This window comes from Leuresthes tenuis, unplaced genomic scaffold, assembly GCF_036924035.1.
Source record: "Leuresthes tenuis unplaced genomic scaffold, fLeuTen1.0.hap1 SCAF_22, whole genome shotgun sequence".
NCBI lineage: Eukaryota > Metazoa > Chordata > Actinopteri > Atheriniformes > Atherinopsidae > Leuresthes > Leuresthes tenuis.
In genome coordinates, this window is record NW_027325376.1 from 17066239 (window position 1) to 17085506 (window position 19268).

Here is a 19268-nt window from a genome sequence, read left to right on the forward strand (position 1 = left end):
AAACACACACGGCTGTTTACCAGACCAAGACAACTGGCTGCATGCCCTCGACCAAATGTCAAAACATTCCTCTGCAAAACCTCACTGTTAACAGCAATACAGGAGGGAAAAGTTCTCATCTGTTCAAATTCGATGTTCAACGTTTTCAAACCTCTTCTGCTGGAGTGCTCAACACGGGAGAATCAGTGTCTGGCAGAGAAAGAAGGAGAACGTCTTCTTCTTTTGACGACTGATCGACAACTGCCTTTGTTGCAACAAGAAATGAGTCACAGTTTGATCCCAAGCACCGAAGATGCTCCAAAACCCTACTTCATTTCAGATTATCTAAACCCAGAGGCTCAGCAGTAAAGAAAAGCATCTCATCCAAGTGACAAACCCAATGAATCCTGGTGGCTTAATGAGGAGTTCGAAAGTCAGAACAATGCGAGTTATCAGTCAAGTTGGCAATTCAGGCAGTAACTACATTATGGCACATCAAGCATTAACAAACATCCCCAACAGAAGTCCATTTACAGAATCTAACAACGAGCAAAGAAATGACCCTAAATTCTGCAAAACATCCCCAAAAATCAGAGTCGTTTGCTGAATTCGTGATTAGCACAAATTTCCTATTTGGGATCTCAACTCAGAGACTCTGAGTTACTGGCGGTCAGTGAAGCACTGTTGGTTTGAGCAGTGGGAGAGGCTCGCAGACGGGCTGACTGCTGGTGGGCTGACAGAGCGGAGAATGAAGATGCTGATGGACCACGAGGAAAAATGCTTCATAAACAAGCTAGTGTTCAGCTCTTGAAGAGGCCGGGCCTCTATTTTTGGACAAAAGAGATTGGTTTGAATAACTGACGTTCATTTTTAGGCCTCGTGGAGTCTCCTTGTACATACAGAAGACATCTGGTGTAGACTCAAAGGGAGAAAATACAGATTTTGGCAGCAGTGGAAATCTGCTCCACTATAACAAACTCTTTCTCATCTAAAGTGGCAGTCATTTAGATAACAGACGTCCGCAAGAGCTCTGGTGGGAAAAAAAACACTTCAGTCCAGGCTGATCACTTGAGCAAGAGGGATTTATATATATAAAAAAAAACATTTAGACAGGACTGGTGTTGGGGAAAAAAAAGAAAGTCAAACACTGAAATGAAACAAGGACCAAGGCCCTCACATTCTGGGCCACACTGCAGTCAGAAACAGAAATATGTCCCCATCACGAACCAGCAGACATCTCACAGTAGATCAGAAAACCACATATGAAAGTGAGCCGTCAGCCCCACAGGAGCGGCTCTGTCAAACGGGACAATGGTAGGAACTCAGCACTTACTAATCATAACCACGTCTGACAACAGACGCGAATCCACTTACAATTGTCACAAAACACATGTGAACTGACAAGAGGTGTGGTTTCAAATGACAGATTACCCTAAAACATGCCTGTATGCCAGTGAACATGCACTGGAAGCACGCCCCGTCGTTTTCACACATCAACGCACTCGCACATAAGGTTCTGCTTATTTTTTTATTCGCGTCATTAATCAATAAGATCGACCTTTATGCTGTATGTAGTTAGATTTCAGTGTCTGATGAAGATGGAGTGTCTTGGGGAAAAAAAATACTTTTTCAAAACTCAAAGAGCTGAGTCGAGTTCAATTTGTCACAACACTATGAATTCCTAGGTGACTGCCTGACAAAAAAAAAAGTTACATTATATCTGCAACATTAGCTTCAGCAGATTTGTCCTCCTCTTTATGGGACTTTAGGAAGTTTAATTATTTTAGAAAGAATTATACTGTGTACCTTCTGCCCTGCTACACCTCAGCAAGACACATGGAATAAGTGTCGGGTCTGTTAGTAGATCTTTTTACTTAAAGATTGTGCCTTTTCGGCACAAAAAATATGTCCTAATTAACCTGTCGCTGTTTGCCAAACAGAAGAGATAAGCGCCACATCAGTGTGTGCTGACACACAACAACCCGGCATCCTGAAACAAGCTGAGCAACGACAGCACAGCAGACTAAAGTTGCAAGTTCTGGGATGCAGGCTTTCCCTTACAAACATAGCCTGTTTCACCTCTGTTCGTACCCCCCTTGCTGGCTCAGGGGCGGATCAACTTTGACTCTTCGTTCGCCGTCTTTCTCGAATACCTGAGTTTGTTGTTGTTGTTTGTGGTGAAGACGTTAAACAGGAAGTGGCTCTATTAGCAACAGCTGAAATGGGTACAGCGCCACCTATCGTACTGTGGTATTGCATGCTTTGTGCCAGTGATTCGATTCATTCACCACCATATATCCAAGGATAATTACCCTCAGATAAGGAGCATAACCCAACTATAGCTATAATCGAGTTAATCTCATCATGTAGACCCACTGAATAAGAGGGGACACATACAAACAGGAAAGTGTTATATAACCAATATGTTTCAATATATAAGTGGAAAGTGGATGTAGATAACAGTTAGCAAGGCAGGCATGCTAGGTAGGAAATATATATTCACTCATATAATAACAGGAACTTATAACTAAAGTATTCCATGACCAGAAAGGAGCAGGAAGAAGAAAATCTTACTTTACACACATACACTTACTTTACTGTCATGTGGGAAATTGCAGCTGTTTACCAGTTGTTGGACATTGCATTCAAGCTCAATATGGGACCAATTCCAAATATTTTAGTCCCAATTAATCATTTCAGACAACATTTAAGGAAAAAGAAAAAAACAGAACCCAGAACAGTAAATTCCAGAAACTAAAAACGAAGCAGCTCCTTCTTCCAAAAGTCAACGACAATTTGTTGTAGAAATGACTCCAAATTTTGGCTTGAAAACCTGCCACAGTGGACAGTGGATATGTGCCGAACACAGTAAATGCACGAGGGGACAGTTTCCATTATAAGACCATGATGTTGATGCAACAAAATCAATATGTGTGAAAACGTGCTTCAACTTGAAAAAAATAACCAGAACAAAAATGATCAAAACGTAAAATAAATCAACTGTATTTTTTATTTCCCGTTTGCTGCTAAAAATGTTCTCTTTCCTTGGTCCAATGCTGCTCTTTCTATGCCCCAATTTTCACTTTCTTTATTTCATTTAGATTTACTGGCCACAAACCGGCTAAAACACTAACTCAGTAAATGACTGAGCAGCTTAGCTGACTAACTAGTGGAGCAGATAAAACCTTAGACTCACCGTTTCGTCACACAGCTGATCACCCACTGCAAGGAGCAAGTCCTCCAGTCTGAGAGTTGTGTTTAGAAACCTTTACACCCATGTGCGCACACACACTCCACAGTAGTAATTAGTTATGCTCCTGGTGGAATGTTGACCAAATGGCTTATATCCCTCTGCTGTCTGAGGCTACAAAAGCCGCCCCTCCCCCTCCTACAGCGTGCACACTCTCAAAGGGCTGCGCACACCCTCACCAAGTCTCCAAAACATGGCCATCCTGAAAGGGCAACCGGCACTTCGTGGACCTCCTAACCCTCCAGGAAACGGCACAAGACTTAAAGTTGCCAAACCACAGGGCTGAGCAACACTTTTTCTCATAGAGTGAAGCTTTTTATCAGCTTTCTTCATAAATGAGACTGCAAAATGGACCCGTGGCCGATTATACACCTGGTCTAGACCTGGGAATGCTACAAATTTGCCCAGTAGGAGCCTCGGGCCGACCGGGACCTAATGGACGACCTTGGACCTTGAACAATTGTAATACAAAAGGTAGAAAGAGCCTACACACAATAAGCTTTTATGTGGCAGCTATGTGAGGGTGTTCCGCGGTGCCAGCTTTCCTGTGCACAGGTGGACCGCTTCACTGCTGTCGCTACCTCTACTGCCGGCTCCGAGGAGCATCATCAGCGGAAGATGTCGGCGCCTTTGTGCTGCTAAACAACGACGATGTGAGAAATGTGAGAAAGGCCAGTCCAAAAAAAAGAGGTGTGTGTGCAAGTTGGGGGCCTCCTTTGTTCACTTTGAGCATATTTTTTCTTTTGCTTGATTCTTATCTTTCCAACAGCCAAGATGCCTCCCCGCACCACCTTTTCCCCGTGCAGCAGTCAGTCACCGCCCCCGGCCGGCGACGCCGTGTGTGCTTCTTAACCAGAGACTGGACACAAAACAGCCATAGAGCACAGTTTGATTTTTATCTCCCTCAGTCACATTTTCCCAGGGGCTGAGTCCCTGTGTGTGTTTCCAGATGACTGAGCCAAGCTTTTCCATTCCTCGCTGGGGCGAATCTAGATGCACCGCCACCGCTGCCAGGACTTCTCAACGGAGAGGGCAGGAGACTGCTTGTCCTACTTATGCACCGGACGAATCTCACACACTCAGACCACCCCCAGCAGAACGCACACTAATAATTACTTTGCACACAAAGGCGCTCTCCAAGTTTCCAGCAGCTGACCGCTCTCGGTGTGAAACCACCAGAGGAGGCTGAGAGGACAACTTTGCACCCCCCCCCAAACAAGTTCATCGCAGTTGCAAAAAGTAACTCAAGAGCCACGTGACGGAGCGAGCTCAGCGAAATTCTAAGAATGCCACTTCAGAGAATCACCATCTTTCATTTTGAGGGATTCCCACGTCCCACAGACACCCCCACTGGATCGTTTCTGTCCCAAACCCAGCCATCTGAAGTGGTTTTAGTCATCTGTCAACACATGGGCGTTTTTGCCTTGCACGAGCTGAAGTAACAGGAACATGAACAGAGCCTCTTGTCATCGGGGGAACCCCTTTTAGCACCCCTTGGGGGGGGGTAGGCCCTTTGACCTTCAGGTTTGAGACCTCAAACGCTGCATTAGATTAAGTAGGGCTTCTTGTTCATGGACAGTGACAGCTGACAAACTTCAACCAGCACCGGATATCTGCTTTAGCTTTGGACAATAACCTTTTATCATCGGCTGAGGAGGAGGAGGAGGAGGAAGAGTGGCCCTTCATATTCCAGCCGTGCACAAGTCAAATCCATACAACTGTTCAGTTTTCCAAGCTCTATTGCAAGAGTTCACCCTAAAAAAGACATTTATAGCTTTAAACTAACTTTTTTGTGTGTTTGTGTAAACTTCTTTACAAAACACATCCCTACAGGCAATTTGATTCAGTCACTGCGCAAGTATCAAAGCAAAACTATCAATATATCCAGAAATATACTTCAGAAATAAAACTTGGTGCCGTATCAGCTCATTGTAATTAGCTTCAAATGAATGCCGTTTCACAGCATAAAATATAATCTTCACACGTGTTAATGGGAGTGTTACGAACTAACATGGTCCACTCACTTTAGTGATGATGAGGGGCTCGCCGTGCTCAAGACCTCCTTTCAGCGTGAACCCCCAAGGCGCGCCCCCGCTCAACTGGACCTGAATGTGGTGGAAAGAGACGAGCTGCTCAACCGTTTCCATTCTCTCCCGCCGGTCCGCGTGCCTTCCTCTCTCTCCGTTTCCGAGCCTGGCTGGGTCGCTGCGTGCTTATCGGCGCCGGTAGCGGTCCCTCGGCCTCTCCATCACCGCTCTACCATCAACAACGAATGGAAGGTGGAGGGACGGAATGAGTGAGAGGAAGAGGGGGAGGGCAAAAACTTTTATTTACCGTTAAGCTAGTCCAAGTTACGGAAAGAACTAAGCTCGCTACTTCCGGTCATGTTGTTACCGAAAAGCCAACTTTAGCATATTCCACCACTTCACTCTTGCTTAATACGCTGTCAAATAATTCTAATGACCATTCTATATTACATTTTTAGCAAACTCTAGTGATTTCTCCTAAAAGGATGCTTAACAACCGTTTTATTTTGACACCTAAAGCAGTTACTTCCTGTAGTACTTTCGCGAACTGGACGCAGCAGCAAACTTTGGAAAACTTTTTCCCAAACAAGGTAAGAAGCCCCTCCCACTATTCCGAACGGGGATTTGATTGACAGCATTACAAACCAATAGCAGAGTCCCTTTAGCAAGCAGCATCCAATAGGATAAGCCACATGACAGTCACGGCTGGGCTACAGCATTAGGCGGTAACTACGGACAAATAGCAATATCAGAAGTGAGTGGTGTAACTCGAGACTCGCTTCTTTGGCAGTTTAGTTCATTTTAAGCACTAATGACCAGTCATTAGAAGCTGGCTTTCATCGTCACATTTACTTACCTGTATTGTGTACTGTACCTGGACGAGAGCTGACCCCAATGAACTGGATAAAGTGGCTACACAAAATGGATGGTTGACTGTATGACAATAATATAAGATTCCAAGATAACTACACAAAACACTTTCAGGAGTAAGCACAACACCTGTGTTGTACAGCAAATGAAATCCTTGGGAGCGGTTTAAATACATTCTAACAGGCACATTTCCTTTCTCTCCTGGTCGGTCAAATTGAGAACGCTCCTCGGATTTTCATCATCGTGCTCCCAAACCGCCACACTTCTCACTGTTAAGGGAAAAGTGGAGAATGTTAAAGCTGACAGCTCTCCACACTGACGCTTTGCAGACCTAGCCGAGCACCTTCAAGTCCATGTGCCCGCAGGCCAACAACAACACTTCCAATCACGTCCCACACAGTTCTGAACCACCATATTAAGACGCATTCCAACGAGAAAGCATACATGATCAGACTGTTTCATAAGCCGTCGTTAATGCATCTTTTGTCGACGCTGCTCTGGTGATAATCAGCTACAATAACACGGTGTGTGTGTGTGTGTGTGCCAAAAAAAACACAACACCAGAGGACACATCAACAAAAGAGAAAAGACAGAAAAAAATTCACAAAGCATCTCGTCATCGTTTCAGAAATCTTCCTGCTTTTTCGGTTTACTTGTTGCATTTGTCCGGTCCCCGGCCGCAACTTTGCTATTAAGCTATTAACCCATTCAAAGTGTAACATTGGCAGCTACTTAAAAAAAATAAGAAAGAAAGAAAATCCCCACTCGTGCGTTATGTGAATTATTAAGCATTAAGATCTACTTTTTGACAGGAGATGCATATTTCTCAGAATCTTGAGCTGCTTTCTTTTCCAATAAACATGGCTTTTCCAGGTTGTATCATTGCTTTAAAACAAATATCCCTTTTCCCACTTTGAATAGTTTGCAAAAACAAACACAAACATGGAAAGATCTCAAAGCGGTGCTTGGCAGAATTGCTGTGTGTCAACTTAAGGCTGAGCCGTTTCTGCTTTATCTCTTGTCGCGATGAACCCTTTTAAATGTGTTCCCGCTTGAGTGGCTCTCGCGGCCTCACTTTCCCACACTCTCTCTGCAGGCTGAAATGATTGGGATTGTAGATAATCACTGCTGCAGAATTCCACCACTTAACCGAGCGTCTGTGCGTGTGCGTGCGTGTGCGTAAGTCACTATTTTTGTGTGTCCCAAGAGAAAGAACAAGGTAAGTAGAAGAGATAGAGAAGAAAAGAGAAAGAGGGGAGATGTTAACAATCCCTGACGTCTCACTTCTCATCCAGACCACAAGGACTTTGTTTTGGTCAGACCTTCTCTTTCTTCTTCTTTTGTTCTCAGAAAGTCTAAACTGTAATATTTGGTTTGGTGCTTTCATGTGAGATCAAGTTAAAGGAGGTGGGGGGCAACAAAGGACTGAGTTCAGCACGTGTTTCTTTCCTTCTTTTCATTTTAGATGCCCCAAAGATCGCAAAACGCAAAGGCTTCAAAGACAAACAGACGTGTCAAAACACTGCAATTGGACTTTGCAAATACAGTCAAGGTGGGACGAGCTTAGATACAAAAAGTAAACCGATGGCAAACGAAATGCCTAGATAGGAAATGTTGCAACACAGCACCTTGACTGTCCTGTACTTTTTTCTAAAAAACAAAACAAAGTCGCCAAGTTCAGAGGATGTATTCAACAGTTTCATAAAAACAGCAACATTTCCATTTAAACATATCGCATGCAGTCGTGCCACACATCTCCAGCTCTTCTCCGTTCCTGGGGAAGCGTAATGCACCTGTGTGCCACCAGATGGCGCCAAACAGCAGATGTGTACTCAAACTAAAGACCTGCTCTTCACCCAGCTCCACCCTTCAAAGAATTTCTCGCTGACAGATTTGCGTGCGAGAGTTTTTCTGTAAATGGTAAAGTCCATTTTGTCTTGCACAATGAAATTTGAAATGCTTGATGTCCAAATGTAGTTCTGATGGCAGCTAAATACAATCAAATTAGTCTTATTTCGACCACAGTAACTTTTTTTTAGGTTGTTAAATGGCAGTATCATTAAACATTCTGTATGTGTTGTGGAGCTGAACAATCGTGTTGCAGTTATTTTCTGTACTTGGATACATCTGTTTGCAGGGGTGGAATTTTGATTTCAACTGTGAGCAAGGGTCAAAGTTCACACCGGCAAAAGTCCTCTAAAGTGGTTTCATATATGTCAAACAAACATGTGAAGCCAAACGTGAGCACGCTGTCGTAACTTTGATTTATCACCCTCTTGAACTGGAATTTAAGCGATATATAATCACATGCCATGGGTGGAACAGTGAAGATTAAAAGTACGGAAGAAAACAGAGAGCAAACTTATGATGTTCCGACATCTACTCAGTGGCTCAAAGTAATTTGAATTTTTTTGGTAAATGTATTCATGATAAAACTAAACTGAACTAAAACTAAACTTCTTCATGGTAATAAATGATTGTGTGTTGGAACAGCTGAGGAATCCCATCGCATCCTAATGTCTTCCTCAGAGGTGAGGAGCTCAACACTGTAAATTAATTAAATATCTTTTTTCACCCCTCTTTGCATCACTAGTTGGTCATTTAAAATCCACCCTCTTCCCTCCATTGTAACATTCTGAAACAAACACATCATGTTCATTTTTAATGTTTGTTTCTTACCTGACTTGGTACAATGGATGTATACTAGCAAACCTTCAATAGCTATTTATGTACTGATGTTGACAAACTGGCTCTTTCCCAATTAAATACACAATATATAGATTACTCTGCAGAAATCTCGAGCTGAGCCTCATTTCTTCATATTTAGCTTCCAAGCAGTATATTGAACAGTATAGTTCTCCTGACTTCCTGAAGGTCTTTCAATGTTTTTATATGAAGATAGGCTTAATTTCAAGAGTTTTAAATCCAGTTTGTGTGCCTGACTATTATTTATTTTTGGTGAAAATTATTATTATCATTATTTGTTTGTGAAGCCACTCAAAACTGTCCTATGCATTCTTTGAACATAAAGGCACCTCGTTCAATGTTTGAACCAGTGTTACTAGCGTTACCAACAGCCTGTCACAAAGACAGCATCTTTTTCCCCATTTATTTATTTGTATCAACAAAATTAATGCTGATAATGCAGTTTGAAAGACATGAGATTTTTTTTTGCACCAACAAGGTGATTCTCAAGGGGCTATTAGCCAAAAACGTGGCATTTGTCAGCATGGTTTGCAGCGTAACTTGAAGAAATTAGACAAGTTGTGGAGAAAATAAGAGGGGTCAGGCCTAAAAAACTATCTGTAACAGATATACATGTTCTAAAAGTTAAGTCCTTAAGAAACATTTTGAAAAATCCAGCACAGACCTGATACAGGACCAGAGAAATGCATCTGGACCTTCAGTTGATCCATCTACTGTTGGCCCAAGCCTCATCTGAAATAGTCTCATTGGAAGGGTGGCTGTCAAGAAGCCATTCTTAAGGAAGGGAAGCGGAGAGAAAAGGATGAGCTATGCCAAATGACACAAGAAATGGACTGAAAATCAGTGGCAACAGGGATGAATCCTCCCCAGAGCCCGGACCTCAACATTATTGAAGCAGTGTGGGATCATCTAAACAGTGAAAGGAACAAAAGGCAGCCAACATCCAAAGATGTGATGTCCTTCAAGAAGCCTGGAGAACTATTCCTAAAGACTGCTTAAAGTAATACAGAAAGTTTGTATAAGAGGGTTCAGGTTGTGTTGAAGAATAAAAGTGATCATTCCAAATATTGACTTTGAAGCTCGTCAGAATTGTACACATTCTTATTGTCTTTTATTCTGTATTTCCATGCATGTCTGCAGATGTTTCCATGTATCCACGTTTTCACTTTTTACGGCAATAACAATAAATGAAGGGTAGTAGGAATACTTTAAACACAGGACTATACATTCAAACTTTACAATGTAGAGGTATTTTTCACAGTAAAGCATGAGTCATGATAAACCTCCCTCATCTTCCAAGATGGACGCACTTTTACGCAACCCTCACGTGGCTTTCCTGCGCTCCTGTTGGCTGCTCCCCGAAGACTTAATTGGCGCCATTGTCAATTTGAGCAGGAAGTGATCTGAAACTGGCAAAATGGTCAGCCGTCAGGTACGCCTGTAAGTCACGCTCTGCGCCGTGAGGACGATGGTTGCCGACTATAGCCTCATTGGTGGAGCTCGCTAGCACCAGAGGTTTTATAACCAACATGACGGTGACCCGCGCAAAACCAAGCTTACTGCGTGTCTGCGCTCTGACCTGTTTTGTCTACCTGCTGTGTTCCACCTGTGCCGGAGTGGTAACCGGGCGGAAAACGGCCTCCCATCACCCCACCTTGAAGCGCAGCCGGCGTAGCCACCAGAGCGCAAAACACAGAGGTGCACACCACCGTCCGCTGACGGACGAGCAGAAAGCGGACCAGAACTTGCAGTTCATGCTCAGCTTGTACCGCAGCGCAGCAGAACCAGACGGCAGGCCCAAACAGCACCGGAAGTTCGGCTCCAACACGGTGCGACTGCTGAGACCCGTGGCGTCTTCGGTGCACTACAGGCCCACTACAGGAGGTGAAGGAGCCAATTTCACTTTTTTCACACGTGTCACACCAGTCACAATTGGGTTATTTTAATTCCACTACTGTACAAAAGTCTTGAGCCACCCCTCATTTATTTATGTGTTGCCACGGAAATGGGAAACAGCTGCAGCGACTTATTGAAACATGCGCAAACAAATGGAAAAATGCAGTATGTAAGGTAAAAACGGGTTTTGTACAATTCTACCGAGCTTGAAAGTCACTATTTGGTATGAGCACCTTTATTCTTCTGCAGAGTCTAAACCCTCTTTGATGAGCTTTCTTTTAATTTCTTTTGGTAGTCTTCAGGAATAGTTCTCCAGGCTTCTTGAAGGACAACCCAAAGCTCTTCTTTGGCTGCTTTTTGCCTTTTGTTCCGTTCTCTGTCAAGATGATCCCACACTGCTTCAGTAATGTTGAGGTCCAGCCTCTGGGGAGGATTCATTCCTCAATAAGACCTGTTGCCACTGATTTTCAGTCCTTGTGTCATTTGGCATAGCTCAGCTTTTTCTCCCTGCTTCCCTTCCTTAAGAATGGCTTCCTGACAGTCACCCTTCCATGGAGACCAGTGGACGGATCAACTGAAGGTTCAATTACATCTCTCAGGTCCTGTGTCTTTGCAGAACTTTTCCCTGTTCCTTAAGTTTCAAACTGTTCTTTTGTAGATGTGACCAAAGAAATGGGATCCAAATGTGTCTTTGTGACAGGCTGCTACTGACAAAGGGCTTAAACCTACATTTTAAAACCGGTTCTTTGCTAAGTTATCTGTTGCACGTAGACGCAACACTGGTTCATTCCTAGAGTTGGACGCCTTTTCATGCCTGGTTGATTCACGCATCAGTGTTAGGTGGCATAAAATGCACACCTCTGAAAAGTCTGTTACAGCGACTGGACTGTAAATTTGTGAAAACGCCACCAAAGTTCAAAGAAAAACTTTGAAAGACCTTCAGATAGTCTCAAGGAGCACTATGAAAGAAAACTAAACATTTACACTGAACTGAATAGTAACAAGAGTTAATGTTTGGGGGGGGGGGGTGTGAAGCAAAAAAGTAGTTTTCTTTCAGTGAGAAGTCAAAGGTATGATTTACACTACTTTAGCTCTTCATGGTTTTGGATGACATCTGCATCCGATCCCTAACAAATCCCTGCTGATGTATTCTTTTCAAATTTAGTTTCTCATGCCTTATTTGAAAGTTTGTCAGGTAGCACTTAACTCATGAATATTAATGGTTTAATCCCAGTTTCTCCCCCAGACCCCCTACCACCTGGCGATAGCCCTCCATTTAACATCCTTGCAGGTAGGCTCCTTTTCTTTTGGAAATCAAGCAGAAGTGGTCTTCTACCTGTCCACACAGTCCCCAATTGAAGGACGAGATGACCAATACTGCTTAATTCCTTAAATAAAAGGGGAATCTTACCTCTGCAAAATGAAGGGGTAGAGCCAAATGGTAGGGCACTGAGGTTTTCCCAAAAATTCTTTTCAAAGAAAACTTGCATTGTGCATTTGTTAGTCCAGCATTGCAAACACGCATCTTCCAACATATGTAACTGATCCTATCGACAGATCTGTCCAATCCAGACCAGCTTCAACTAATCAATAAACTCACAAGTTGGTCAGCCAGATGCTTTAGCTGATTCAGACGTCACGGGCAGGCACACCTGTATGGCCTTTGGTCTGCAGTCCTGTGCCAAATGAATGGCTTAATAATAGCCACACGGGGGCAGCACTGTATTAAATGTCTTGTTTTATTTACAGGAGCCACATCAGTTGAGTAAGTGGTCTTTTAGGGGCCCGACCTCCTTGGTTTTGTAAAAGTAAGATGTCCTTTTTCTTCTTTGGATCAAGGAGAAGTGGCCTTGGCTTCCAGATTACCTCCAATGCTACAGTTTAAGTGCTAGATTGTTACTACCCGAAAGAAAAGGGGCATGTTACTTCTGCAAAATGAAGTGGTTGCCTCAGATTTTACTCTTATAATTAGAAAGTATATTGTGCATCCTCTAATAGAGACTCAACGTGGGAAAAAGTTAACGAGTGTCATCTCTTCTCTTCCTCAGATTTCTGCTACACCTTCACAGTACAGTACAAACTCGACACTCTTCCCTCAGAGCAGCTTGTCAGAGCTTCGTTCATCCATCTGCGCTCCTCTCCCTACTCTTCCACCTCGCCCTCGAGCACCCCTCTGGCTGTGGAGCCACCCCGCTGCCGGGCTCAGATCACCTCGCTGGGCGCAGAGAGCCTGGTCACCCTGGAGCCTCATGAGCGGTGGATGGAGACGGACATAACCGCACACATCAGCACTCACATCCTGCAGGGGAACGATCAGGGCGAGGGGCAGCACTTGACCCTCGCTGCTCAGTATTGGTGCACAGAACCTGGGGTTCCGGAAGAGCACAGCGGCCCCTCGTGGTGGTGGACTGCTCTTCGAGGGAGAAAACAATGGAGCAGTGATCCTCAGCTGGAAGCCCCCTCTCTTCTTCTGTACTTGGAGGAGGAGAGGGAGGCGAAAGAGTGGATGGGGGACTTGCTCGGGGTTAAAGGGGAAAACATCATGAGGCGGGTCAGTTGGTGGCACCCGGTGATTCGCCACCGCCGTAGCTCTAAAGAGGACTCGTCGTCAGAGCCAAAAGATCTCTTGCTAGATATGCTAAAAAATGCTCCTACCTCCTCTTCGTCTTTCTCCACGTCCCCCTCTGCCTCCATCATCCGTGATCCACCTAATTACAAGCACAAAACCAGCATGCCCAAGAACCGCTGCAAGCTCCATTCCTTCCGCCTGTCGTTCACCGAGCTTGGCTGGGGCCACTACTTTCTCGCCCCGCCGGTCTACAACCCTCGTTATTGCCAAGGTGACTGCCCAAGGGTGCTCACCTACGGCTACCATTCCCCCAATCACGCCATCATCCAGACGCGCATCGGTGAGCTTGGCGTTGGGGATGTCCCCCCTCCTTCCTGCGTGCCTTACAAGTACATGCCCATGAGTGTGTTGCTTGTGCAGAAGGAGAAGGTGGAGTACCGGGAGCTGGAGGACATGGTGGCTGAGTCCTGCACGTGTCGTTGAAGACTGGATTATGCTTAGAACTGAGGAAAAGAGACTGACCCAGGCACTTTTGACTGGTTCTATGATTAAGCCACCTAGAACTTGGCAGCTAGCGATAATGATCTCAAGACTAGAAGGAGGAAGTTGTCGTTTCAGATCTTTACATTTCCTGTTAAAGCACTTTAAAGGCAATTACTGTGTGTTCACTTTTTTTGTGTTTTAAACCTGATCCGTGTTTCACATCAGGCTGCACGTCAATCAGAAAAGTCTTGACGTATCTCTGTGTGTGTGTGTGTGTATATATATAAAAAGAAAGAAGGAAGGGAAAAAAAAAATTATTTTGGATAATTGGTTGCCACTTTGTGAAGCCAGAATCATGTGAAGGGGAAAAGGGGGGGGGGGGGGGGGGGAGAGAAAAATTGGATGCTTTAAAATATTTTAATGGACAAAGGGTTAGCCATGTTGGATGTTACCACCCAGACAATGAAATGGTACATTTTTGCTGTTTTCAATCTGTTCTTTTGCAGTGTGTACATTTTTTTTTTGTAATCAGAGAGGTCTACTTAAAAACTTGTGCGACTACTGGTCTGTCTAACAGAAGAAAATGGAATTGGATAATGAGCTGTGACAGTGTTGAATGTTAAAGAAAGTGGATGTTGTGGTGGGAAAGAATGCAATTTTTTATTAAAAGTGAAATCAATAATAAAATAAAAATGCATATTTTCTAAAGATTAACCAGTTGTGTGTTTTGTACAAAAGTATAAAAGCTTTCTCTTGGTGCGTAAAACGGCGCAGTCTTCGTGTGGAAACGCTCTCCAGTAATTCCTGCATGGGTCGAGTGATGAGATCGAAAAGTTTGACAGTTGGCACTGTTCAGTTTCGAGATGAAGTGATTATAACTTCAAAGTAAAACTCAAAACCAGTGGGTGAGTGTGTAGACGAGTACTGCCGGCAAATGTTAAACCATATCTTCACCATAGTATGTTTCCCTTTCAGTAAACGGATGCCTTCTGATGTGCCTTTCGTGGTTTGTGCTTTAGCTTCCACTTACAGACTTGATGGATTACAATTAGGGATTTTAGGGTGATGCTGACACTTCATGTGTTGTCCAGTGAAGGCTCTAAAAGCTCAAATGCGTCCCCCAGTTTAGTTTTGGAAATGCAGCAAAAATAAATATGGAATGTTTTACGCAAAGATGTGTCCTCATCTTGCCCAGTGATTGTCTATTTTATGTCTACAACTGAAGGTAGGCTAGCATGGTAAGTGTATGCATCATAATACTAGATACTTTAAAGTTTTTAGACTGGTGCCTCAGTCGTATCAGCCCATTTCCGTGGTTCTGGTCGTTTGAGGGGGTTACCTTTCTTGCATTTCTACTTGACTTTTTGACATCTACGACCATTGAGTATCTATGCCAATGGGGAAAGCAGCTGATTGAGCTGCCAAAGCCTGAGCAATGCGGGTAAAAAGATTCCAAATCCAGACAAGTTGAAGAGGAGACATCTAGGGCCAGGAGCAAAATGGAGAGAAAGGAGGAGGAAGTTTTCCTCCTTTTGAATGCCATTATGACTGAGATCCTTGGCAAATAGTCATGGCTGCAGGAACATATTCTGGACTCCAATACCTCTCTACACAACTTTCTGATAATAAATGCAGTCAGAGTAAAGAAGGATTGAATGTAGCGTTTCTTAATAACAAGGTTCATTCCAGACATGTTACTGTAAGGAGCCTAGTTTATCAGCGCTTAGTCTTCAGTACTTTAAATATCTAACTAACTGAATACTTTTAATGCCTGATGAAGTACTAGGCAACAGTAGTAAAACAAAGATCAAAATTAAGTTGAGTTTAGATTTGCATTTCTTTACATCCATGTTTTAAAAGAGATTGAAGACAAAGATATTTGGAATTAATGAGATTTAGGGGTTGTGGTAGATGGATTTTTATTAGCAGTGCCAAATAATTTTCAGTTTGATGTATACCCCCTGAATTCCATTATAAATTAAATTCAAAGTAGGAAGTGACTTAAATTCTTCAATATTGTACCATTATGTCCTCATTGCTGTATTTCAAAATGCCAACAAGACACATGACCTCTCAGCTCAAATGCCAACAAAAGAAATTTGTGTCAATTCTGATCCTGACAGATAAGTATGCTGGAATACAATTTGGTTTATGTATGAGAACAAAAAACAATTAAAGAACCAATACATTAGCACAACACAGACCAAAACGAGACCAGTTTTTCCTAAAAGGTTCCACAAACAAAAAATGTTTCAAGAGTAAAGTTTATGTGCAATCATAAGGATAAATACCACTTGAAAGTAAAAGCCTTTTTAAGTCACAGGTCTAGAAATGTCAAACAAAAAGTCTTGGAAAGCTCGGTAATGCAACAGATGTCCAACAGATGGGGCTCTTCGCTTTGGAACGAAACAATAAGTCCAGATGCAAAGAAATATTTGTTAGGTCATAGACAAATTAACCAAAAACTCCCTTCAACGGTTTATAACTGAGCTTGTGTTTGTAGCCTGTTCTGCACAGATAATCTCCTTGGCCTCTGCATGTCAATGTTTTCTTGACCTCGCAATCGGGGAAAGCCTTTGAGGAATGTGAGGCCCATCACAAGGAGTCAATATATCACATGTGTAGAACCAGCATGGGAACCTTCAACAGATAACCTACTGACACCAAAGGAAGAGAAGGGGCCGCCAGCTTTCTTTCTATGCCCTGAAATCTGTGTCTTAGGAAATCAATGTCTTCCTTTTCATTGTACTGCAGTCACAGTTCAGATAATTTTTGGTCTATTAATAAGAAGATATATCAGATTAATGCACACATATTTGTGTAAACACAACACACTCTGTTAATTAACTTGAAAAAAAAGTCATATGCGTAGAAACAAATGCATGAGTTAATGGAAGTAACGTTTGCAGCCTGTGTCAATGTTTTAAAGAATTTAAAGAGCAACGTATTTTTAATGAATGAAATTCTCCACCAAGTAACAGTTCTTCAAAAACCTGTTTCTAAGGCAGAATGTTAACAAGCGATACCCTGCCATTTCACAATTCCAGTGTGAAGTTTAGAAACTGTTTGTTTCGTCTTGATGATAATTTACAGAGTCAGCGTGTGTGTACTGAAATCCACTGGAAGTCGGGCACTCCCAAAAGTCCTTCATCACTGTTCAACAACAGTCGTGCACGTCATTGACATGGATATCTACAGTATGAGAATACTGTGCAAAAGTCTCAATCCGCCACTCATTTGTTTATAATTTGCATCCAAGATACCAGACTTTCTTATAATCTGTTAATTTGGTCCTCAGCAATAGCTCTCTTGGCTTTCTGAAGGTCTTTCAAAATGTTTCTTTGGACATTAGCTGCTTTTTCACTCATTTTCAGTCCGGTCTTTTGACCTGACCATTTTCAAAGCCACTTAACACTGACCTACGCATCATTCAAGTATAAAACAGGTGCCTCACTCAAGGCATGAACAAGTGTTGTGTCTACACATAACAGACTACTTAGGCACTTTGTTACAAGCAACCTGTCAGAAAGACACATCATTTTTTCCTATTTCTTTAGATGCAAAATATTATCCAGTCTGAATAATTGAAGGTAATTCTCACAGAGCTATTTGCTGAAACCTGGTATATCTCTGCATAATGTGAAATTTTTTCTAAAACAAATTGTGGAAACTGGACCAAAGAAGAATTGTCAGATCTAAAAAAAACTATCTACAGCGGATAAACAGTTTCCAAAAGCGATGTCCTTAGGAAATGGAGAGAAAAAATCCAGCAAAGACCTGACACAGGACCTGAGAAATGCATCTGGACCTTCACTTGATCCATCTACTGCTCACTGAAGCCTCATCTGAAATAGTCTCCATGGAAGGGTGGCTGTCAAGAAGCCATTCTTAAGGAAGGGAAACAGGGAGAAAAGGCTGAGCTATGCCAAATGACACAAGAAGTGGACTGAAAATCAGTGGCAACAGGTCTTATGGAGGGATGAATCCTCCCCAGAGCCCGGACCTCAACATTACTGAAGCAGTGTGGGATCATCTTGATAGAAAACGGAACAAAAGGCAGCCAACATCCAAAGAAGAGCTTTGGGTTGTCCTTAAAGAAGCCTGGAGAAGTATTCCTGCAGACTACTAAAAGTAACAACAAGAAAGCTTATCAAAAAAGGTTCAGGCTTTGTTGAAAAATGTACGCATACCAAATACTGATTCTCAAGCTCATTAGAGCTATTCAAACTATGTTTGTAGTCAATCACTGCACCTGTTTCACATTTATCTGGCAATTTATGATAAGGAGTGCTTCAAGGTTTTTGCACATTGCTTTAGATGAATTCATACACACATATCTACACGCAGATGTAAAGCCAAACAAAAACACACACCCAAACCAACACTTTACTGAGTGACTGGAAGTTCTCAGATCCTTCACTGACCCCACCTTCCGTTTCCTCAAGGGATTTTGTCCGTGTCTTAGTGTACAGGTTTGTCCCTGTCATTCTAATCTACGACAGATGTACTGTTCCACACAAAGATTTGCAAACACATTTGCGGGAACATCCCACTCGAATGTGTCGCACAGGGAGGAGGTGACTCATGTAAGCCAGCCAGGAAGTCATAACACTGATTTGGGAAAAAGTCCTATTCAAGTACAATCTCTATTTCTGCATCCAGTGGAGTGTGATGATGGTGAAGTGAGTCCGCAACAAAGTCAAAGTGACATGGAACTCTGTATTTATTATAGTGTTACTGTTGTGTGTCACTGTTTTTGTACACTCTGCTGGGAGTTAATGATACTTTCTCTGTTCTATGAAAATAAGCACTCATGTGTGGGTTTCCTCCCACTATCCAAAAACATGCATGTTAGGTTAATTGGTGTCTCTAAAATCCTCCTTACCCGCCTCTCGCCCGATGACCGCTGAAATAGGCTCCAGCCACCCACGGATTAAGCGGGTATAGAAAATGGATGGATGGAGATTATTAAACTAATTGTTTAAGCCATGCATTCATGTACATGTCTATTGACTGTAATACTGAAATTCATTTTAGAGATTTTAATTATGTTGAGTTTTTTGACTGGGCCATTGTAACACAATTCTTTTCACTTCATTTTTGCTATAGATGCTGATGTGCTTGGAAAATGCTGGTCCCCTTTGCTAATATACAAAAGCCATAGGCACGGGACTCAGCACCACATCAGTGTGTGCTTACACACAGCACGGTGGTGGCGTGGAATCAGCTGAGTGTCGACAGCATCACTGACAAGAGCAGTACCAGCTCTGTGATCACTTATGACATCAGCTCAGAGGAACATCAGTGGCCTCTACACTTATACTAAGGACACTGATGCCCGACAAAGGCACATCAGTCCTGCCTTGAAACAGACTGTGTGAAAAGGGTTAATGACTGCAATGTGCCCTGGTCGTGTGGCTGCAAAACAAGGCTATATCATAACCCCTCCACCACCGTGCTTGACATCTGCTATGAAGATGTCTGTGCT

At 42.9% G+C, this 19268-nt stretch overlaps 2 protein-coding genes across 2 annotated transcripts in view; one reads left to right on the plus strand and one right to left on the minus strand.

Moving 5' to 3' along the window:
- shroom4 (shroom family member 4) overlaps window positions 1–5522 on the minus strand; it is a 64671-nt gene extending 59149 nt beyond the window's left edge. Inside the window, exon 1 of the mRNA XM_072376282.1 lies at window positions 5254–5522. Coding sequence (XP_072232383.1) covers window positions 5254–5376 — 123 coding nt within the window. The 5' untranslated portion in view covers window positions 5377–5522. The remainder of the gene's footprint in view (window positions 1–5253) is intronic.
- A 4839-nt stretch (window positions 5523–10361) lies between these two features.
- On the plus strand, window positions 10362–13780 carry bmp15 (bone morphogenetic protein 15). Its single transcript, XM_072376493.1, has 2 exons — window positions 10362–10716; window positions 12777–13780. Exons 1-2 carry the CDS (start codon window positions 10362–10364, stop codon window positions 13778–13780), a joined length of 1359 nt encoding a protein of 452 aa, XP_072232594.1.
- The last annotated feature ends 5488 nt before the right edge of the window (window positions 13781–19268 follow it).